The sequence below is a fragment of the Cydia pomonella genome, chromosome 3 (genome assembly GCF_033807575.1).
Source record: "Cydia pomonella isolate Wapato2018A chromosome 3, ilCydPomo1, whole genome shotgun sequence".
Taxonomy (NCBI): domain Eukaryota; kingdom Metazoa; phylum Arthropoda; class Insecta; order Lepidoptera; family Tortricidae; genus Cydia; species Cydia pomonella.
Window position 1 is genome coordinate 17,047,949 of NC_084705.1, and position 24,680 is coordinate 17,072,628.

Consider the following 24,680-nt stretch of genomic DNA (forward strand, 5'->3'; position numbering starts at 1 on the left):
ACATCCAACACAGAGGACGATTTTAAGTCTGTATCCACGTTAAAACGGGGCCAAAAGAAGAGTGTCCGGAACAGCATTCAGTTGAAAAAAAATTATAATCGAAGATTACAAGTTCCTGAAACAAAAATACGTGGTACCTATTCTGAATCTTACTAATCAAAAGGTCATACCTAGATACTTTAAATCATTCTACGAGGGTTTTTTAAACGGTAATTAAAATCGAGTTATTAAGATTACAATTGGATAGATAAACCGCGAAAGGCTTTCAAAGTTGAAGATTATTTTTATGTTATTGTTAAAACTAATATACTTTTTGGTGATTCAAGTGCCTTAAAAGCTGTGATTTTGTTCTTAATATAAGGGAAGTTTTAGTAACTAACATTACATTTGCATAGATAGACTGTGAAAAGCTATAATAGAATAGGATTATTCTCATGTTGTTGTTAAAACGATTTTTTTATTTAAGTGCCTTAAAAGCTGTGATTTTGTTCTCAATATTATAGAAGTTTCAGTAACTAACATTAAAATTGCATAAGAAGCTATTATAGAAGAGGATTGTTCTAATGTTGCTGATAAAAGTATGGTTGTTTTTGATTTAAGTGCCTTAAATGCTGTGATTTTGTTATTGAAAGTATATGTTAAAACTTAATAACAAGTTTAAAAAGCTTAATTAAGCTAAAGAAAAACTGCACATCTCGTTTTAAAACTTTTAAGTATTTCTTAGAAAAGTAAATATATTACCATTTTATGCCAAAAATTATATTCTTGATTACATATTGTAAGTTTTGTACCTTGGAAATATTTAGGTGATCAAGCTATACAAATTTAACTCGTTAAGATTAATATAGTAAGACAATTTGTTGATCTCAATTTTATGTGTGATTTATAGTTAACAGGTGTACAAACAAATTTTATAATAGCATATTTTATGTCACTCAAACGATTGTGCTGAGAAATTTTATTTTTGAAAAAGCGTTTACTATATTAGGGAAGGTTTATTTTTGCCTAGAACGTGAGCTATTTTGTAATTTTGTTATTATGTATTTATAATACACATTATTTGTTATCATACAAGTAAAACAAAATATAGGTCTAACCCTGTTGATTTCTTTTTTACTAAGATTTATAGTATTTATAGAGACTGTGTCGTATATCCATGTTCTGACAATAAGTAAATGTAAAGAAATAAGTTTGGTTTGGTTTATTTTTATTAAAATGAATATTTCCATGTCTAACACATGATTTTTGTATGCTTTATATTCAATAAATATTTTTTTTTTTGTATTTGTGACCTTTGCTTTTAAAAAAATAATCAGAGTTTATGTTATTTTTTTATGCAAAACGGACGTTTACGCTGATAAAAGTTTGTACGGCACAATTTACTTACAAATGACCAAACACATCAAAAGAGGGTTGATACACCTACAAATTGATATATGACACATATAATATTAATGTACTAATTAAAATTTCATTAACAAAAAAGGAATACAAAATCTTTAAACAGCTCCCCTGTAAAAAAGTACATTTTTGACTTGTGTCGCTTTTGTATTTAATGGACGATTTGTCAACCTACTCTTCTAGTTTGAAAAATACAGAAAAAATACTATAATTAAGTACGTAACATTAAGTGTATTGTCACCGGATTTTTGCTGTTGATTTTTTAATAGTAGTATCATCAGAAAAAAAAATTAAATATAGTTGACAAAATTGGTTAAGAAATCGGAGTTCGGCCAATCATAAAAAACCTGACAAGTGCGAGTCTGACTCGCCCACCGCGGGTGCCGTACTTTTAAGTATTTGTTATTGTAGCGGCAACAGAAATACATCATCTTTGACTAAGAATTTCTACTGTCGAACTGTCACAGTTCATGATATACAGCCTGGTGACAGATGGACAGACAGACGGACGGACGGACAGCGGAGTCTTAGTAATAGGGTCCCGTTTTACCATTTGAGTATGGAACCTTAAAAAAAACAAAAATAATGATAACCTCATCCATGTTTGGAATCAGTTAAAATTGGTTTTTAATTTTTCCTGACAGAAACAACCGAGACGGCGAAAAATGTTGATGGACTTTAGAAATATTGCTCATGGTAAACTGTTAGGCGTTGATATTGATAATAAAAGTTCCTTCCTGTTAAACGTGTCGTCTTGTAATTTAACAACAAGTTCGACACGTTGTAACACAACCATGTGTAGGTAAGGTTTGTCGTCACGGCTCGTTCTGCTATTGTACCTAATTGAACGTTTAAAAGGCGGTTACAGTAAGTAGCAATTATTTACTATACACATTCTTGCAGTATGGTAGTTTGGTATGTGCCTTTGGAACTATATACACATACATCAAAAACTTTTAACTACATAACGAGAAAACCAAGCAAGATAGCTGCGGCGTACGACTTGTACGTAGCACACCTGTGCTATGATTGTAATTCTAATCCTCCTAAGGCCCAGCCATACATGAAAAATCTAAGTCTTGCCAGTGAAATTTTAACCTATAATTTAATAGATAAAGTTGATTTAGTTTTATTTGAAAATTTAACGAAACTAAACAAATGCAACTCCATTCCAATTGCTAATGATTCAAATTTCTTTGAACTTAATAAGTTCTTTATTAGTAGGTAGTCAAACCTTGGGCCTTAGGAGGATATATTATAATTGGTATTATTAATTAACAGAATTAAATTATTTTGGCAGTCATGAAATCGGTTTTTTCACTAGATTATGTGAGCAAATTCTTATAGTTAACTATCCTTTGCCACGGTTTGATTCGGCTTTTGATTTGTGGTATAAATGGTCCGTGAAGCTATATTTATGATTAAATCATAGGTACTATTCAATCAGATACAAATATAACAATATAAACTTGCTAAAAATATAACATAGGGGCTTGTCGGCAGTAATAACTTTCGCCTAATTGCCCTGAATTAACCAAAATAAAAATGCAGTTAGAATAGCAGGCCCATCGCATTAGTTTCTTAGGGGGATCTTTTGTTGAACTGCACGTGTATCTTGGTATCGCTGTATGTGACGGAACAAGCAGTGTGCAGATTTGTTCTTTGTTGGATTTTGATGTGTTTTGATGTGTTTATACAAGTTGTTGAAATGTGAAGTTCATCGTGGGAATCAAAGGGTGGCATCATGTGCATAGGTAGTTTCAAGCTTCTACAAGTAAAAACGCCAAAAGTACCTACCTACCTGCATTAATAGTTAACTGGCCATAATTATAAAACTATCGCCTTCTAAAAATAAGTTTATTACATTTTTAACACTATTAATATTTTCAAAATCCGAAATAATATTCTATTTGTGTAGTTAAATTCTGTGAATAAATCTACAGTTATTTTGTTAGTTAGATATACCGTTGATAAAAATACCGATTTAGACGTTAATATACTTCGTCACAATCGACAACGAACCTGTTCACTTGTGTAAGTTGAATAGATTTTGAATTATGATGTGTTCAAGAGTGGTTCCAATTGGCTTAATCAATACCTAACCTAATACCTACACACGGTTCCTGCCCCGTCATTTCCATTTTCTTGAACTTGGTTTTATGCATGGTGTCACACATATCAATCAGATGGTGGTAGATAGATATTTTTTCTCGTTACTAAGAGCAAGTAAAATAATGTCAAACCAATCATTTAACATTTTACACTAAACCTACCCATGCACACTAAACTAACAAACGTATGCACGACTTAACTCGAACAAATTGAATATAAAAATAACATTTTAGGGTCCTGTAAGCCATAATTTGTATACCGAGCGGTTTCTGCCACGCGGCGACACGTGCCTGCGCAGCGTATGAAAAAGAAAAAAAAACATAAACCATAGAGCGACACATGAGTCAAGTCAGTTGGTATGGTACTGCATTGACAAAAAGCACATTATTGTTTAAATTTTGCATAATTCGCAGCCCCCTGATGCTAGCGTGAACATCGTTCTTTGAAAAAAAAGTTATAAGAAGTTTTTATAAATAGTTTCTGTTTTCCTTAGTATTCGTAGCGAGTCTTTACGAGTGCACACGGTCTACTTAGTCGGCAATGGATCGAAAATTGCGTGCGATTTATTGCAAGGTCAGGTGTGCCCTTAACTGATTTAATAAGTACGTATATACTTCATCAAAAACTGTTATACCTACTTAGTAACCTTGAGCTTATTTTTCAAGACCTGTAAAATAATTTATCACACGTTGATACTTACTGTTTATTTGTTGCCATTTTAGGTCCGGAGCCCTAAAAAGAACTTAAGAGTATCGAAAGCTCTTAATACATAATTGCTCTTTGTAGGAATAAAACAATTTAAAAAAAATACGAGTTTCTACTACAGTTTGTGATTAATAAAAAACAAAAATTCAAACGTAGGGACATAACTAGGGTTAATATACATCAAATTATGTAAAAATATTTTTCAAAATATCAATATCCAGAGAGAAAAATGGGGACTACGTTTGTAGGGAAAATCGGCCGTCCTCTTTCCTCTTAAACGTTAAAATTTAATGACATTTATTTTACTCTATTGAAGCTCTCCTATCCGTTATATCGTTAAAAGTTTTCTCACCAATGTATCCTCCCTCTCAGCGTGTCATTAATAAGTGGTAACCCTTTAGCCGGCGGCTTAACCATTGTTCATGTGCATTCTTATATAACAATAGCGCCACGCCTAAAACCATTGGATAATTGCAATATATTGATTTTTACATGGTTCAAATTTTAGTCCTCAAATGTGATTTCTGTCTTTAAAGATTCAAAGAATTTATTTTCACAAAATGCAGTGTGTACATATATACAGTGTGTCCTTAGACAAACCTTGAAATCCCACGTAGGGTTACTTCTCAGGAATGCTCTAACGTTAATATTTTTTTTAATTTGAACAAAAGATAAAAAAATAAATTTTTGCACAAAAGTTATTTGCAATAATCGACAACAAAAAGAAACACACTATATTAATCATTGGCAGTGTTTTTTACAATTTGCTCGAAATATTTGATAATGATGACATTTTTCAAAAGTCAGAATTATGGAAGGTAAAGAAAGAAATCTCCATATACCAAAAAGTGTCATCAAAGTACTTCTAGACTACTTGAACAAAAAAATCAAATCATAGACAGCGCACTTCACTACGTCAATAACGCCTAGGTTCTTAGCTACTCTAGCGCTACTCTGGAGAGATTTGGAACTATTATTTATAGCTGACAGCTGGACACTTTTGCAACAGTTCTATCATAAGAGATTTCTCTCCTCTTAAATCCACACTCCATAGTCAGAATCTTATTAGTGTCATAAATAAATAAAAAAATTAAAAAGGTCGAAGAAGGTTCCATATTATTCTTTGAGGATATTACCTCAGGAGCAACTAACACATACAGGCTGCTCCAAATTACAAAATCGTAATTTGTTAATTTCTTTGTAACCGCTACACCGGTTGTTGTGATACTTAGTACACTGGTTCTAAATACCCTAATGCATACGTACATTTCGGCTTTGTCCAATGGCTAGGGACACACTGTATATATATGCAGATCATATAGGTACAAAAAACAACAAAATTCCAGTGTAGGTACTCAGTCGGCGTGCATCAAATCATAAATCAATACAAACATGAATAAAGAAAAATAATCTCTTTTTAGGGTTCCGTAGTCAACTAGGAACCCTAGGAAGTTTCGCCATGTCCGTCTGGCTGTCTGTCTGTCTGTCTGTCTGTCTGTCCGAGGCTTTGCTCCGTGGTCGTTAGTGCTAGAAAGCTGAAATTTGGCATGGATATATAAATCAATAAAGCCGACAAAGTCGTACAATAAAATCTAAAAAAATAATTTTTTTTAGGGTACCTCCTCTACACGTAAAGTGGGGGTGAATTTCTTTTTTCGCTTCAACCCTAAAGTGTGGGGTATCGTTGGAAAGGTATTTCAAAACTAATACGGGTTTTCAAGAAACATTTTTTGATAAAGTGAATATATTCGGAGATAATCGCTCCGAAAGAAAAAAAAAATGTGTCCCTCCTCTAACTTTTGAACCATTGGTCCAAAAAATATAAAAAAAATCGTGGAAGTAGAGCTTAAGAAAGACATTAAATGAAAACTATAGCGGACATGATCAGTTTAGCTGTTTTTGAGTTATCGCAAAAAGTTTTCCCTTCATAGTAAAAAGACTTACTTTAATTAGGTACTGATTATGCATGCCTATTTGTTTAACTCGGGTGAAAGGTACCGTTTCATCCCTTGGTTAACAATTTACTATACTTTAAGCTCCAGTTTAGCTTATTGTGACGGAAGAGTAACTACGGAACCCTACACTGAGCGTGGCCCGACATGCTCTTGGCCGGTTTTTAATTTATAATGTCTTCTTCTGCCACGGATTCCCCTCATCTATGTATTTATTTAAGTACTTTAGTCTTAATAATGCCATTTCATATTTGCGTTGCATTTTTATTATTTTAACTATTACCCCGATACCTTACATTAATATGTTATGTAACAGCTATATAATTAAATTCATTCTGAATGCGAGGTTCATATCCTCGTTTACCTCTTAGAATCTTGAAATCGTATTATTGGTTCGTAATAGATTAAACAATTATATAAGTTCGATTATACTTTACATATAGGTATTCTTTAAAAATACTTTTTTATTCATACACAAACTAACAATACCTATCTGCTGTGACATAGTGCAAATATGACACAACTATAATGAGGAAATAAATTGTATTATCAAAATAAATAAAATATATAAGTAACTTGATATGATAATTTAAACAACGTTCAGATAGTCACAAGTTAAGGAGTCATCAGTTACAGGGCCCATTAAATCACCATGCCCATCGTAATAAAACCATATTCTTTTTCTTTGTTGCACCTATCCTGAAGATCTACCGCACACGAAACCGCGAAATTTCGTTATCTGTCTCTCTATCATTCGAATACGCAAGTGATAGAAGGCAGATAAAAAATCGACTTTCGTGTTTCGCGGTAGGTCCTCTGACGTCTGAAGTGACGACTGTTCACCAAAACCCTTTTCTAGACTTTCGATCTTGAGCCCGATGCATGCTCTACAATGCATGTAAGTACATTCTACTGTATAACATGTGCATTTAGTTTCCGATGTTATTCTATCCACCAATGCCATAAGTATATCCATCTCTATGCTTTCATGAATACGACCAGTGATGATAAGCTTCTCCAGACCTTTACAATACCAGGACTCAAACCCAGGGCCAGGCAGACTAACTACCAATTAGGTTTATAGGTCTACCGTTTAAATGATGCGGTTGGTAACAAGTTAAGTTCAGCTAAGGACTGGTTGAAAGCTCGGCTGCATAAAGGAGATTGTAATATATAAACTATTTTTAGATCTAAAACTGGTATCTGAGTTAACTATGAAAATAAAATACTGCGCAACTTTTCATCAACCGCCTGGGCTAAGTGGGCTTTTTTTAGACTCAATATAAAGTAACTAGGCGCGTTAAAATAATTTAATAATTTGTTTTAAAAAATATCGACACTACTAGCCGTAGCTTTGTGAAGCCGTGTGAAAATCATTAAATTTTAAAAACTTACCAATCAAACCACAATGCAAATGCCCTTAAGCTGAATCTAATAACCGCGGAGTAATGGTGGCATATTCGCCTCATTACGGCGCTACAAAGAGCGCCCTGGAGCGCGTATTTAAATGAGGGGATGTTTAACCACGGACTGTCTATTAATTTAACATTTTAACTACGGCTAGTCGTTGGTAAGGCGTGGCGGCCCTCTGTGTTTCTGATCTTGCCCTTAGTTTTTATGCTAGCTTTCTTCTTATTAATTACGGGCGATTTTTCAGAATTGCAACTTTCGGTATTTTTCTACTGTTGTCCGACATTTTCTTTACTAAGGTACCAGCGCCAAATCAGGCCCGATTCTTGAGCTTGCCTACTTTTAAAACTTCATAAGGTAGAAGCACTAGTGCTCGACGCTGCACTAGTACTCGACATGGGCACATTAAGTCAAAGTGACAAGGATTAAGTTCGAATACAGAAAAATCTTCGTTGTTCAAAGTTAACCTATATTTCTATGACATAAAGTGCCCATGTCGGTGACTTGTGCAGCGTCGAGCACTAGTACTTTCACCTTACTTTTACCTTACGCTTGTACCATAGACAAAACAACAAGTTCATATTAATCATAAGAAAAATAAAAATAACTGTGGGCCTTATTTGGCGCATACATGTCAATAAAAGTGGAATTGTTAAGTATTTATAATTTATAAGTACGAAACTACAAACTTTAAGTCCTATATATATTAGGGATTAGGGTGCCTAGGCAAGATGCCAATCGTTTGAGCCGTAGCGAACGAAACGCTAATGTATCTGTGTCGCACTAATATGGAAGAGTGATTGAGAGAGATTACCGTTTCGATTACCTATTTTATTAATTAGTCATTACGCGTTTTGATTAGGTATAGTTACTATAACTCCGTTCATTAAGCTCCACTGCTTCCTGTATCTATTGTCGTTATATTTAGAAAACAATAAAATTGCCATAATTGCGAAATAAAATGAAACACATCAGGTGCAGGTCTCATCTGGCCGCAAAGTCCCATAGCCATTTAGTCAAAGTGAAAGGCCTCGATATCGTGTCGTCCACCTCCCTCGCACGTCGAGCTCTAAGCCCGTCTCGCTCTGAAACGACTTCTGTCAAGTTGATTCGGCTTAATGGTTATTGATTCCAACAATTGGATCCAATAGAATTTCGGATTTATATCTATAATATTAGGGTTGAAATTTAAGTTGAATAGATGAAAAGAAAATTTATTTTCGAGTGGCCTTAAATTCAACCCTAACCTGCTACTATTTAAAGTCATATTTGTTCGTTTAAAAGTTAGAAATCTGGATTGAAGTCTCGAAATTCGATGGGGCTTTGTTTTTGTTGCATCCTATTGGATTTAGGGCGTAATTACAGGGGGGTTAAAGTTTATATTTGATCGCAAGTTTGGAGAGATGTGACTTTTTGGGGGACAAGGGCCATTATTCAGGGCCGGATTTAAGGGTTTTGTGCAAGGATTAAATTCGCATTAATCAGTGTCTGTTACTGCAGCCTTAACTTCGGTATAAACAGTTAACTGTTAGGGTACGCGACGCCGGATTTAGGTATACTCAGTGACAGTAAGTTATTTTGAGTGTGTCCTATCTATGAAAGAGTTCATAATGTGACAAATACCTGGACACAAATTTAATACTATACGATTAACATAATAAATTAATCCTAAATACCTTGTCTTAGGTATTTGATTAAAATTTATTGCGTGCCTACTCGAACTCAAAGTATTTTTTTACATGACACATGCTCTGTTAGTTGGGTTTTTCCTTTAGCTAGCCAGAACGTTTATAAATATATAAGCGACTATAAACCTATTTATAAATGTGACTAACAAAATAGCCTTGATGCAAAAGAGCAAAACAAGTGACATATTTCATAGGAATATTTTATACTTTTTGTTTATTATCGTACGCAAACTTGAGAAACGCGGAAAAGTGTGTTTCTGATTAAATATAATATAGTTCGTGCTATTTACAAGAACCTATAGGGGAGCGGGGGGCTTGTATTAACAAAATTCAAACTTTTGCACTTTTGCATTATCTTGTTAAATCATGAACTTAATATGAATATTTATGCATGTACATGACGGAACGGACTTTTATATTTAGATCGCATTCGCAGAATAAAGCACTTTTTTTTAAAGTCAGCGGTTAATACTTACCCCGTGTTGGGGGCAATTATTAACAATGAATAATAATTTTAAGTAAAAAAAAACTTATTACAAATTCTTTTATTATTTCTTAACATGTTTACATGTAAGAAATAAAAAACGAAATCTTCTCTTAGTGAATAGTTAAAAGTTCTACCAACATGCAATCAATTAGGTTTTAAAGTTGTACAATATTTATATTAGTATGACATTATGTTTTTCACGATTAATTTATTGAAACATTTCACTCACTTCTTGATATTAGCATTAATCATTTCAGTTCTAACATACCATATAAGATTACCAATTTAACAAAACAACACGCAGACATAATAGTCTACTAAATAAAAATTGGGCATACATTAATCTACGATCAGTAAACTAAATAATTACAGTAAAAAAAAACACGACGTAAAGAATGTTCGCTCACCTGTGTTTTTGCACCCATGTGCCATATCTACACAACACGGCGGCCGGCGGGCAACCGGTGTGAGGCGGCTTGTTCGTTAGCATAGCCAGAAGTTACAACCTTACAACCTTGAAGTTGTTACTTTGACGTGTATAGTTTAATAGCTAGAAGTTTGTTTAATACCTACCCCCGTTAAAACAAGCCCCACGCTCCCCCATATATATATTATACAGTGTCAGTGTGCACAGTTACTTGATCCCATGCTAAGAAAAACTATTGATGTGCCGTTGAAAACTTATTTAAATAGCTAAATTTCCATATGGAAAAAAATCTGAAACGTCTCAAATTTTTGTAGAGGGAAACGAAGTTTTCCGTTTCTAAAATAAAAGTTCCTTTATTTCTGAATTTTTTTCCAGCTTTTCAGAAAAGCTTCGCGTCGTACGCGAAACGTTTCTTAGATTCCTATTTCACTGTTCTCTCGAACAACTTGTACATATGACTAATCAGTGCAAATTATATTTCTCAAGTAGGTACCTACATTTTTCATAATTTAATACAATCGCGGTTTAGAAGGTTTTGTATCATCAAATTAAAACAAAACTTATTATCTACTTATAAGTAGTGTTGAGTATGATCCTTACCCACTTTAGCCAAACACTCACAGTGTACATCTAATTATCCAGTCCCTATTTGTCTAAAATCATGTAGGTACTTGGTACGTAATAATTGGTAGCAAAAATATCACAAATTATGTACCCGACTGTACCACATAATCTAAGGCTTAAGGCTCGCGAAGGAGCTGCGGCGCGGATTAAAACTCAAAATCGCCCCATTAGCATTTAATTTTACAAATGAATCTTTAATTCTCTGCTTTACACTCTTTACATGTAAAACAAAACTGATTCAATGTGCTGCAGGTATTGTAATAAATAATAATACACAGGATTCAATTAAATAAATTCAATAAATGTTGGGATTAGACAACACTTTCCATACTTTAGAATATTTTGTTAACACATTAAATACTTATCAAGCTATTAAATAATACGTCCTAGATAAATGTGTAGAATGCCATTTAACACTTGTATCTGTCCTTAACTTGATATTTATCTGATATTTTATTACATCAGGTACTCGCAGTGCATCTTGTTCATACTTATTACGTATAGAGTAAAGATCACTGCGAGCAACATAAGGGTGAATCAACTTTTTTTGTTTTGTTATCCAGTCCCGTTGTCCAAGGGACAACAGTAGCACAGTTTGTTTGAAGAGACGTTGTATGCCGTTCTAATAACATGCTTAGTAGGGGGCCCATTATGGACATTGGTTATAACGACCACAAAAACGCAAGTTTAATACATTTAAGTACCATAAAATCAGTATTTCAATGAACTTTTGTCCCCTGGACAACTAATCGTAACCATGGCAACGAGTGACGCTAAAAAGTTGATTCTCCCATAAAATCAATATCACATTTTAAAAGCTCGAATCCCAAACAAAAAATGAAGGCATATTTTTTTTAACTTTAATTTAATTTTTATTATAATGTCTGTTTTAATCCTATGTTAATATAATTTGTTTTTTGTGTACCTAATATAATGTGTATTGTGTGGATCATTGTTGTCTATAAATAAATAAATTGATTGATTGATTGATATTCAAGCCTTAATTTTTTTCTGATATAATTATTAGTATATTTTAATTACTCAAATATGTTTAATATTGTTTTCAGTTCCAGATATCAATCAAAATATGTTTTTTTAAAACTTTACAATACTAAGCCGTTGTCCGCGTTATTCACATTTCGCTAACGAACGAAACAAATCAAAAACTTGAACAGTCCACTCCACCCAGACAGGCGTAATTACAGCGAAACCCTTAATTGGTTTAGTTGAACTAGCTAAGGCTTTTGACAACGTGAAACGCAGTGCCGAGAATAATTAGATTGTCCTGAGTCCTGACTACCGTCGACATCTCAAAACGTAACCAAATTACGCTTTCCTTTTCAAAGAGCCGAGAGCAAAATAATACAAAGCTAAAGTAAAGTGATAAAGGGGCGGGCGTGCCTCCGGGCGCGCTTCTGTGCCCCCGACTAATGATGTGCCGTCGGCTACATTAAGTTACAGATTTAGCGGTAAATTTCTAAAGTTACGGGTATATTCAAGAATTGTAAATTACGATTATTTTATATCAGTAAATAACTCCTTTATAAATAGGTGTTGGTGTTGGTTAAGATTCCTTTGCCATTTTGTAAACTGAAACAGATGTCATATATTAAGGGCTAAGTATAGTAAGGGATTCGTATAGGAGATGCAAGTGCTTACTGCTCGCGCTTCTCGAGTTGGTCAAAGACGCCTAGTCTTTCTAAGATGGCATACGACTATAGTCGAGAAATTGGGACAGGTTTCACTATGGCTATGGGGGTTTAGGCTAAAGACGCCCGAATCGAATCCGGCCTTCACTACTGGAGGGTTTCGTACCTTTTTCTTTAATATATGACATCAATTTCAGTTTATAATTTATATACAGTAATGTGATTACTTAAAAAACACAAATAAAAGTATTTGATAAAAAAATATTTGATTTCTTCTCAAAGTTATGGTACCTATATTAGTTTTGACAAAGTTGTAACAAGAACATGACGACTAACTTAAATACATCGATTAAACTCTAGAAGACATTTGACTAACTTTTATGAGTATTCCTTGTTGTCCATATTGTTCCACGGCGGAGGTATAAATCCTCGATAAGACTAGGTGCCTCATCACTAGCAGCTTTACCTCATTACGCCTGTCTGACGCCTTCTTCCTACAAATTGGATCAACGTTTCATTGTTGGAGTTGCATTTCATTGGGGGATGCAAATAACAGTTCGAAGTTTGATTGCCAGAATTTTCGTTACACATAATGTTGTTGGAAAATTGTGAAGTTGTGGAAAGAAACAATATTTATTGTTAATGTAATTTTGAATAGAAGTATTTTGCATTTTATCAAAGAGCTGGCTGTGTAGCCTACCGTTAAGGCTCCGTGGCGTAGCGTAGTCATCTCTCCTATCACTCTATCATATTAGTGCGACAGTGACAGTTGCGTTTCGTTCGCTATAGAGCGATAACGATTGGCAGGTTGGCATCTTGGTACTAGCCTCCACGCGCGCTTCATCCATTTAAAAGTCGAGAAAAACTTTGAACCCCATTTTCGCCTTCTAGAGAGGCGTCAAGAATATTTTCTTAATAGAACTCTTACGTTTAAATACTACTTGCTTATATTTTTTGAATTTTATGATTTTGCTTTCTACGGTTTATCAGTAATCGGTATCTAAGTAAGGAAATATATAAGTACTTATTATAAGTAGATAAATCGACTTATTGTACGTATAATTTTATTTGCGTACCGATATTATTACCTGGGTTGATTTATTATATACTTATATTAGATTTTTAAAGTCCATTGAGTATAATTTTTTAAATAAATATGGTGAAAAAAATGTCTATCCTGTATTTTTTTACAATGTTTCTCTTGCAATTATATATTATGCAATGTTTGATATCGCGTATGTTGAAGAATAGGACGATATCGTCAAGGAAAATAATGCAGTACTTATTTAACGCTGCCAGTTATTAATTGGGGCTCATGACGTTGGAAAATGTTATTGTTATGTTATGCCTGTTTTTTACAAAACATCATGATGACGTCAGAGTGGTATTGAGTGAATAATTTTCCTCAAACGTTTTGTTAATTATAATTGTGTAATATATTTTGCAAATACAGGGTGTTTATTTAGTCATATGTGCAATAATTTACGGGCTGAATATGTAGGTCGTACAGAGCAACTTTTACTATGGGACCAATCCCGAAATCGCGAAAAAGAAATTACTCTCCCATAGAAAATGTCAAGGTCAGACAGCCGAAATGTATGAAACAGCCAATTTTTTTTCCACTATTTCGGGGTTGGTCCCATAGTAAAAGTGGCTCAGTATGACCTATATATTCAACCCGTAAATTATTGCAGGTGACAAAAATAAGCAACCTGTATATAGGTAGTATACATACTTCGTCATAACACGTTATTTAATATAATAATATAATTGTACTTGACCTAATCCACTATCATTTTAACTAACATAAACGTAAGTTATTTGAAAGAAAGAGGACGGTCTGTTCTGTAGCGGATATAGCTAGCCATGCCCATAATGAATTCCTTTTGCGAAACCAAAACTTTCAGTTAACATTTCTACCCTTACATATTGTTTGCCAAGCTTCTTGTTCGTTAGGTAAATATAATTTTATTCCAACAAATCTACTAGGGAACCTAGAAAAGTGCAGCCTGCAGTACCGGCTGACCATATTATTTTTTTAAAGCTTGCGAGCATTTTACTCTCAAGTTTAAAATATAACCCGTCGCCTTTACACATGATGAAAAACTAACAGCTATCCCTTTCCTGGCGCCGGAAGTGAGACCTCAAAGATGGCTGCGGCCGGAAGTAGGAGGGGCAAGTTGATTTATAGTTGGGGAGGGAGGCGCTTGTGTGGGGGTTAATCCGTGTGTCTCGAGTCTGTCAGTTAACTGTAGGTTACGGTTAGTCGGTTTCGTTGTAAACGGCGGATGGTAGTTTGCTTTTAGATTAAGGGCTGGTTGCACTTAATGGTAATCAAACTGACGTTCACTAAAAATGTTCCTATTGGTTTAGCACATTTACTGCCAGCGACCCGCTAGGCGGGTTGTCGGCTACACTCGTAGCGGGTAGCTCGCGCTGGCAGTGAATGTGGTAATTGTTCTGTTGAGTTACGTTAATCAGTCCGGCAATTGTGGTTGGTTTAGGTACTAATTAGTAGTAGGTAGTTTATGCTGCTTAAGTGCAACATTCTATTGCACTGTAATGTGAGATTCTTTATTTAGATTATACTATCTCTAAATCTAATTAATTTAGATTATACTATAGTTTCTTCTATTCATGTCAAAAATTGTTATTATAATGTAGGTAGGTACTTAATTTGCAATACATTTTTTGTAGGTCTCTAATTGATCTGCTGTTTTAGCTTTAAAAAAATAAAAACAGTGTAATGAAAAGAATCCCGTACTCACGAAAATGTATACTAAAATGCATAATGTATGAAGAATTGAAGATAGGTATGTATACTTACCTACTATGGCTCAAATGGATGTCGTAAAAGAAATGCGAAGTAGAATCGAAAACGACAACACACCCATAAAAAGCATTTATGTCCCTGCCATCAAAATAATAGCACATAAGATGTAAGCACTATATGATGTTGGTATATCTCTCCACTGTAAATGCGGTCTTTTTTGTTTAAAAGTTTTTGAGATCGTTTTAGTAAATCTTAAAGTTAGGTTATTGGGACTTTATTTGTTTTATTATGAATTAATACAAATACCTTTGCACATCGATCGACTAGCAATACGGGATACAGGTAGCAATAATAGGCCACGCCGTTTTGGCGCCTAAATAGTATTTAGTTTTAAGTTTATAAAATACGTATATATATAGTAAAGTATTAGTAATATGGCTAATATGGGCCTTGTTGTCCGATTTAAAATTTTAAATAATTATAAAAACAATAACCGCACACGATTATATGTAGGTAGGTATCGGTAAGTACGTTTAAGGAAACTAAATGGAATAGTTAATTTAAAAAGGAATCTTTTTTTTTTAATTTATTAATTATTTTTATTTTTGTAAAAAGTAATTAAATGTTGCATATAGCGTTGTTGTAACACGGGCATTACGTTGAACATAACCAAACAATTGAAAACTGTGACATATCAATGTCATTTCTAACATCAATTGTCCGAGATAGTACTTAAATTTTGTAGCAAATGTATTAACTCATACTAAACACTAATCAATATGTAAAGCGGCCCTAAGCCAAGTGTATACGCTCGTAAGGGCCTTATAAGAAAAAAATTAAATATTTATTATCTCCGAAATGGAATTAATTAGAATACCGGGGTCTTTGAGAAAGTTATTTAATTTAAGCTCGAACGCACCCATGAAATTAACTGAAAAAAAACACGGTGTATAACAATTTTAAGTTTTGTAAACTTTTCCTTCTTCCGTGGTCGTGCATTAAAACCCTATAAGACATTCAAAAGAAGCAGCAAAACCAACGTCCCCAACTAGTTTGTCCCGTTAGGTAAAGTTCGCCAGTAAAAGGTGCACGGGGCGGCAATAAAATCAAATAGAAGCCCCCACCCCCACCCCCACTGGATGGAAGGGGGCGCGTGTCATTTGCAGTTTTATGTGAGCTGTTTTGTCAGACTTTCGGATGACGGGGTTTTATTAACAGAACGCTCACGAATAGCAGGCCTCGGTGGGTGGACATTGATATTTTGTAAAACAAATAAAACTAGGTAATTTACCTATTTAATTGTAAAAGCTGACTCACTGCAGCAATACTGAGTTTTATAACTAAGTACCTAATAAATACGTTGTTTAAGTCTAAATAGCGTTTAGTTCATGAAATGGAGAGTTTAGTGAGTAACTGAATGTATAGAATACGAAGAAAGAGTGTAGAATACGCAGAATCGAGTAGAAAACGCGGAGAGAAAAGGCGTGTGTTGCGATCGTCGTGAAATGAATCATCGAAAATTAATTATTATTACTATCCATACGATACCACGAACAAGTCGAACCATTACATACGTAACCTATCATTAGTCTACTATTTCGTAAATAATTAAGTTGCTAGAAACTCATTGGTATGATTCATACCGTATGAGCCGGGGTTCCAACCAGCAACCTTCGGTTTTAAAGTCACATGCCTGACTACTAGGGCACCAACGCTTTTAATTTTTTTTAATACATACATGAAAAACAAGTTTCCCTACATATTTCCTAAGTAGTTATGTATATATCCCTTAAAATCTATTAACTTTGACCGGGACTTCCCATGTGAATTTTCTTTAAAGGCTACATTACTAAGCTTCACTCCCATCCTCTTTTTCTGGGAAACTTCCCAGACGTGTGCACTTCATGGAGCGCATTTTTATTCCCCTCGCATCGCTGCAATCTCCGGGGGACCTCCGCCGGTGATCTTCAAACACTGCGTTTTGGATAAGGATTTCTATAACCGTAGGTAACAATAAAATATTATGGGGCCTAGCCAAACTGTCGATCGTTTGCGCTACGACATCGAAAAGTTTTCTGTCTCTCTGTCGGACTAATATGGAACAGTGATAGAGAAACAGATAGCATTTCGTTGTCATTGGGCAAACGATTGTCATCTTGGCTACGCCCCCTAATAGATAAATGTAGAGGTATAAATCTACATAAAATGTATTATTTCACCGAAGGACCATCCTAAGCGTTCGAGAGGAGTTCATATCCCTCTTGGGCTCCTTGAGATACTTCATTGTAATATGGGCAGCGTGAATGTGTCCAAACATGTTAAAGATGTAGGGTCGAAGTCTCATTACTTACAGGCGGGCCAGATGGTAGTTTAGTTTGATATCAAAACAGTGTTAAAAGAGTTTGATCCATGTTTATTTTGTTTACAGCGGTACAGAATGAGCGCCAACCTCGCAACACTGCCACGATCCGACCAGAGACGCTGAGAGATATGGACCAAGAACGCGCTCTGAGAGAAGCTGCGGTGGCAGTAGGTGTTTTTGGGTAAGTTAATTTGTAATCAGTGCAAGATCATCGTTTTGCTCCGTATATATGTAACGTGATTCAAAAAGTAATTTAGACTCGTCAGGATTTTTTTTCTACTGAATGAGACTGATCTTTCAAAAAATCAATGCGAATTAAATTGTAACCACAACAAACAGCACCTTTATTTAGCATGAAGTCTAGTAAAGCGCCTGTTTGAAGCGCATCACTCTTTGACTTGTCTTTTGGAAAAATTCTTTTTTGGTACTGTCGGGGACGGAAGGGGGAAAGGATCGGGGAAGATGGTCCCCGTTCAGTTTAGGAAAATACTGTCGTCAAATGATGCAACTGGATTCGTATAAAAATCCGTTTCTTTTTATTTAAACGTCCGCAAAGCTTAGGTACTTGGTTTTTTGTTAAAGAACATTTTGTTTGGCGTCCTGGAATGAGCACTTTGTATTTATTGTGCTTGACTTTTTTTGATTGCGGGACAAAGCTTTGATACCTAGGCAGTAAATGTGGTGTTTTTCTTTTGTTTTTCCTCAAATTTAGATAATTGCAAGAAAACAATGTTTTTTGCAATAATTTCATAATACTCACATGATTTAATTAGGTATGTTAACAACACCAATCATGGGACATACAAGAGAAAATTTGGAGTATTTTTGATATTTCACCGACACCTGTAAAATTTCTACCGTTTTATGCGTTAAAAGTTGAATGTCTTATTCGTCCTTTATATTTTCTTTGTATTTAATGAAAGCTGCTGCAATTGGTTTCAATATTATTAACAAATTAAAACTGTGTTTATTTGCTCCAGTCATGGAATTTATGGCGCCATTCATTTACCAAACTAATAAATATCAATTAAAAATTAAACTTAAGCAGCTCTATTGCTATAAACTGATGGTAAGTTTACTTTTTTAGGAATTGTCTATACTATCCCATTACTGGTGCCAGTCCCATTATAAGGATATTTACTATAGGTACTTACAGTTATTTGTTATTTAAGAGCCCGGTAACGATTTTAGAGCAAAAATTTTAAATTGATAGATTTAGTCGTTGAAATTGTACACCTTTTGTTACGTAATATCTAAATAATAAGTATTGGTTTCTATTAGTACGCTTTTTCATCTTGCCTTTTAATAATCAGGTCGCAAGCGAGCGTCCCCGGTAATAGGTGACGAGAAGGGATAGTTTTTAAAATTTCATCAAAAAATTATGGTAGTAAATTATACAAAATGATGTATAAGAACAGTTTCAATAAATGTTGTAGATTGTTGAAGTATCAAAATTACGTTGAAATTAAGTCAATTTTCAGAGAAATTGTCACTTGTTTTGAAGTAATTTCTGGAGAAAATTGATTTCGTCTAACTTTCATTTACACCACTTCAAATTTATAATAACAAAAATGTAGTTTAATAAAATGCAGTCCGAACTTTACGAAATTTACAAATAAAATCGACAAAATCACTGCTTTACGCGCGTTTAACTAAACGTCCATCAGAAAGAAAAATCATTACTAATTAAGTGAGCCTGTTTTCAAAAAAATGATTTTTTATAATGAAAGATAACAAGACGCTAATAGAAACCAGTACTTGTTATTTTTAATAGTTAACAAAAGGTATACAATTTCATGCGCTAAATCTATCAATTTGACATTTTAGCGACTAAAATCGATAACGTCCTCTTAAATAAGGATGTAACTAATATGTTCCTATTACACAACAACAGGGTAACATGCCTAAATAAATAATTAAACCTAATTACACAATATAGTAAGTAATATAATACAATAATAGCAGTAGTATAGGCACCTACCTATACAATAGTACATGGCACACACACGCGAGCTGTAAGCGAGCGCGCAATAAGAAAGCCGACGTGGGTAATGACTAATGCACACAGTAAAAGTACAATTTTCAAAATTGTGGCTTACAGTTTTATTATCGAATAATTTCACCAAAGCGTGCTGGGCTTGTAGGCACTTATTCGCCAGTTTAAGTAAGCTCCCAACACGTTTTCCAAGAAAGACTGGGCGTTTTTGCTGATTTTCCATTGAATAAAAATTTCATATGCCGCCAATTATTTTTCACCTGATTTTGATGGAAAAAGGCTATCTTTCTCGGCTCTTGCCTCTATTAGTATTACTGGCAACGTCAATTTTATGTGTTCTTCCATTTTCGCCAATATATAAACTAAAAACCTGCAAAACTATTCAAATATTATGACAATTACGGAAAATGGCTGGTGCGTTATTTTTTTTACGCACAATTCCAATGCGCGCGCAAGGCAAAGGCGCGAACGAAATCGACAAACAGCCAATTTAAAAAAATGTTAAAAAGCTAATATTTTCGTATTTCTATTCGACGGATGGATACCTATCAAATTGATAAAATGTCTTGTTTAGTCATTAATATAATTTACAAGATAATTTAATCTATAAATTATGTTTGGTGTGATAAAACCTCTTTGAACTAACATTTGAAACTTAATAGGTAGTTGGTTAAAAAAAATGTATTACTCGATCAAATTAAGAAGTGTCCGTTTCTATACATATTATTAGCAATCAGTTACCTTCTTAACTCAGTCGGATAATATAATGAAAAAGCACGAGTGTTATAATATACTGAAAAAGCACGCGTGTTTAATATCTAGGATTATGAGCCAAAAATCGGTGGAATAATACGTCGTTTTGAGCAAGTGTGTTGAAATAGTACATTACGACACAAGTACGAAAAATAGGAAATTTGAAACGAGTGGCGATAAATTAAAACACGACCGAAGGAAGTGTTTTAAATCGACACGAGTTGCGAATTACCTATTCACACATGTATCGTACAACGTTTTACAGTACATATCAGGGATCGGAAACCGGTATTTTTTCTATGCGAACGAAAACGGTATTTTTTCGTTCTTTGTTAATTATTTCATTTCTAATTGGGCAATCTAATAATACGAAGTCGTTATCTAAAAACACAACCGAGTCCTATATTTGGAGTATAAAATAAACCGAAATATATGTTTATTTCAAAGTTTTTCCAAAAAACCGGTTCCGATCTCTGGTACATATGGCCCTTTAAATGTTCGACATAGTAACGTAATATGCTAATTTTCGCACTAGTGCGGTAAAGTAGCACCATATGTACTGTAAATACATATACTAGATACCTATACTTATAAGGTTCATCGGTCTATAGCCAAAATAGTAGGTAAGTAGGCGAGTTTTTTGATATTAACTTTTAATTATTATTTAGTCTATGTTGTGTCGCTACGTAAATACAAGACGCGAAGTGGGTTCGTCTGTTTCGTTTTAGACATTTCTTTACAACGATAAAGATCTGCGTTTCATATCATATTATATAGTTAATATCATTAGATACGAACCCACACAGTAGCAAAGGCCCTAACTACTACTTATACCTCCTTATACATAATGAATGCTGGAACGTATGGAACGCTTAAATATACTCTCTCCAAAATATTTATGATTTCGTTAGTATTTCAGCAAACCCAGAATCTTAATACATTTTAATACTCATTGGGCCCCTAAATTTTATGACACAATTTGGCAGTCAGATGCAAACCAATCTCGGTATAGTGCGCAGCGCTGTTCTCTTAACACTAAATCATAACATTATGTAAATGTAATAACTACGAATGGCGGATTATGGGGAGGGCGAGAGCGTTCAACTGTTAAGTGATTTGTTTTTACATAGTGTTATGGGAAGTATATTTTATAATTTATATCCATATTATGTCTTTCTATCAAAAACAGTAAGAAAAAATGTAAATTACTAAAATACCTATATTTAAATAAAAGCGAAGCTAAGATGAATGAAAAAGTAAAGCTAAGAAATCTTTTAAAAATACCTCGTTGTACCCTTCTGGATTAATTTCTTACTCCTTCTGGATTACCGTACATATAGGTATGTAGTTTCATTTATAGGAATATTTTATTATTTTCGCGTACATGTGACGTAATAGGCATATGAACAAGAATAGAGGTATTCATTCGATGAATATTACACAAAGACCCACAAAGAGAAGTATCAGCATCAAAGAAACCATAAGCATGTATCAGACTGTTTTGGCATCTAAGAAACAATTGGATTTTAGATAACCCACGTTACGTTGCTATGTAGTTTTATATCCTGAAATTGTTTAATGTTCCTATTCTTCCTTTAACGCACCTTTATTCCAGTTCTTTGAAGATCCCAAGCGTCATAGGACTAGGGTTCTTCTTCGCAATGCTTATCTCCTCACTTCGCTGCTGAGTTGAGGTCCGATTACGAGAAGTTACTCCGAACCCCGAGACCAAATTATACTAGTGTCTAACTCGCACTCGAGACAATATGTTTTGTTATTACATAGATTCTATTTATAGGGCAGCGAAGGGTCAAGCCACAGCACAAGTGATTCAGTGCCTGATCAAAGGTGGGGTCGACCGTCGGCACGGGTGACTAGCGCCTACCTCGACATGTTATTTCATCTATGTCGTGGCTTGAAGAGGGGCGTTTAAAATAGCTATCGTTATCGATTAACTTTTAAAGGATGCAAGGTCTGAAACATCGGGTTATTCCCACTAGTTACCACCAAGTTGTTACTAGTGGTAACTACTGGGAATATTTTTCCCACCTTTTACCACTGGTAACTACTGGGAAAAAAAAGCCCACTAGTTACCACCAACTTGGTTTGGTGGTAACTACTGGGTTTTTTTTCCCCAGTAACTAAATGGTAACTACCATTGGTACAAGGTGGGATTTTTGGTTAGATCAATACTAATAAAAAAAGGTATAAATATAGAGTGATTTAATCAATAATTAATTATAAGTTAATTCGTTATTCGGTTAATTATAAGTCGATAACTGTTTCAGCAAACTGCCTTATAAGGGATCAAAAAATCGGTCTTTGACTGATTTGTTTCTTCGTTCGTATAATTGTGACGTTATTTATTGAAAGGGACTTTATTGTCGATGGCGCTTACGCCATTATCAACGATGCTCCTATATAAATATAAAGCTGCGCTACGCATTGTGGCGTAAGCGCCCTTGACAAAAGATCCAGGTTTCATAGATAACGTCACAATTAATTCAATTTACAATTAATAAGATAAATGCTCTCATGCTCTCGAGATTGATGGTAAAAAGGAAAAAATATATATAATATAATTATTATTATAATGTAATAATTTCAAATAAAACAAAGTAAAATATTTGTGATACGTAAAAATAAAATTGTAATAAACTACATTGATTATATTGCTATCGGCGCATATGATAGGACGCCGTAGCGATTAAAAATTAACACGTAACATAACTCCATGCATGTTGTAGGTCTGTTATCGCCAACTGCTGGGCGAGCTCGGTGGACGTGTTGACCGCTCATACCAACCAGTATATACTCGTATCTCTAGCGCGCTCTCTTTATTAATGTCTCGGTCACGTTACGCTAGTCTGCGCGACAGCCCGTTCCGCCCGCGCTCGCACGATGACAATATCACTGTACTGTACTGGCTTACGAGTTGCCAATTCAAACAGTACGTATACTTACCCACTTTCTTCTTTTTTTTATTTGGAGATCCAACAGCTGTGACATTATAGAAAAATATAGTAGATACAGGAAGCCAATTATAGGAACTCACAGGTAGGCAGGTCTTACAGAAATAAATAAGTTGTTTTGTTTTAGAATTTCATGGTATTCGTGCACTATGTAAATAATGTGTATTATGATTGCTTGTATTTCTTTATGTAAGTGAATTGTAATATTCTGTTGGAGAAATAAATTCTAATTTAAGGATAATTTTATCCAAACGTTAATTACTCTCTAATTTTTTTTTCGTTTGCAACGGTTTTAATATTTTTGATCACTTTTAAGGCATTTTACTGAAACACTAATCGACTTATCTTTATTTATTAAAGCATTCTATATTTATATTACTTCTATTGTTTTATTAGTATTGAACTCTAACAACATTTTCGTGGTAACTACTAGGGAAAAAACTTACCACCTTTTACCAGTGGAAAAAAAATCCCAGTAGTTACCACCAAACCGTGACTAGTGAGTTTTTTTCCCAGTAGTTACCTGTAGTAGCAACTTGGTGGTAACTAGTGGGAATAACCCGAAACATCTAATTTCATTGTTGTCATCTCCACATAACTTAATTATTTTTCTCTCTATCAAATGATACGAATTACTAATATATATCAAGTTACCATGTCATTAGGTCAATGACCCTTGTTTTGTTTTAACAATTGCATGTAGAATAAATTTACTGTTTAGTTTAGTTAGTTTGTTATTATAAATTTGTGTACTTATATGTTTATCGCTATGTGCACGACTGTTACGCAACCTAGCAGCCACAAATGTAGGGGAAAACGTCAATTCCCTACATTCTACATTTTATAAAACTACTCCAAAACTGAAAACTATTGAACTGATTTTCATTCACAGACTTTCATTAATCAATAAAGTGATTCTTGAGGAAGGTTTAGGTACCTATATAACTTGTTAAGTTTTTGTGTAAATTGGTTGAAATATAACGATGTTGTCGGAAAAAATCACACTGGCTAGGAGCTTTCATCGAAAACGCTGCCTAATCCGTTTGAGTTATATAAAACACAATGTATGGTGGGGTTGTCTCTCTTTCATGGGTCTACAAAAAAGTCCGCGATGTTGAATGTTTATCTTTTAAGGATAACTTATTATACCCATTCTTAACTTCTAGAAAAAGATCCTTAAAATGGAGCATTTGCAAAGCTATTCACACGGATACAGTATTAATAATTATCAATTTAAATACGTGAATTATATTAATCCCTCCCTTACACCACACAATTTAAATGAATATTTTAGGAGTAATTGTAAATAAAAGTTTCATTTAGAGCCATATAACTTGTGATAATAACATAACATAAAAAATGTTAAAGA

The 24,680-nt window shown here is 34.1% G+C and overlaps 1 protein-coding gene across 1 annotated transcript in view; it reads left to right on the forward strand.

Moving 5' to 3' along the window:
• The window catches only part of LOC133516174 (photoreceptor-specific nuclear receptor), a 57,899-nt gene that overhangs the window by 25,693 nt on the left and 7,526 nt on the right, over positions 1–24,680 (forward strand). Inside the window, exon 5 of the mRNA XM_061848958.1 lies at positions 17,657–17,771. Coding sequence (XP_061704942.1) covers positions 17,657–17,771 — 115 coding nt within the window. The remainder of the gene's footprint in view (positions 1–17,656; positions 17,772–24,680) is intronic.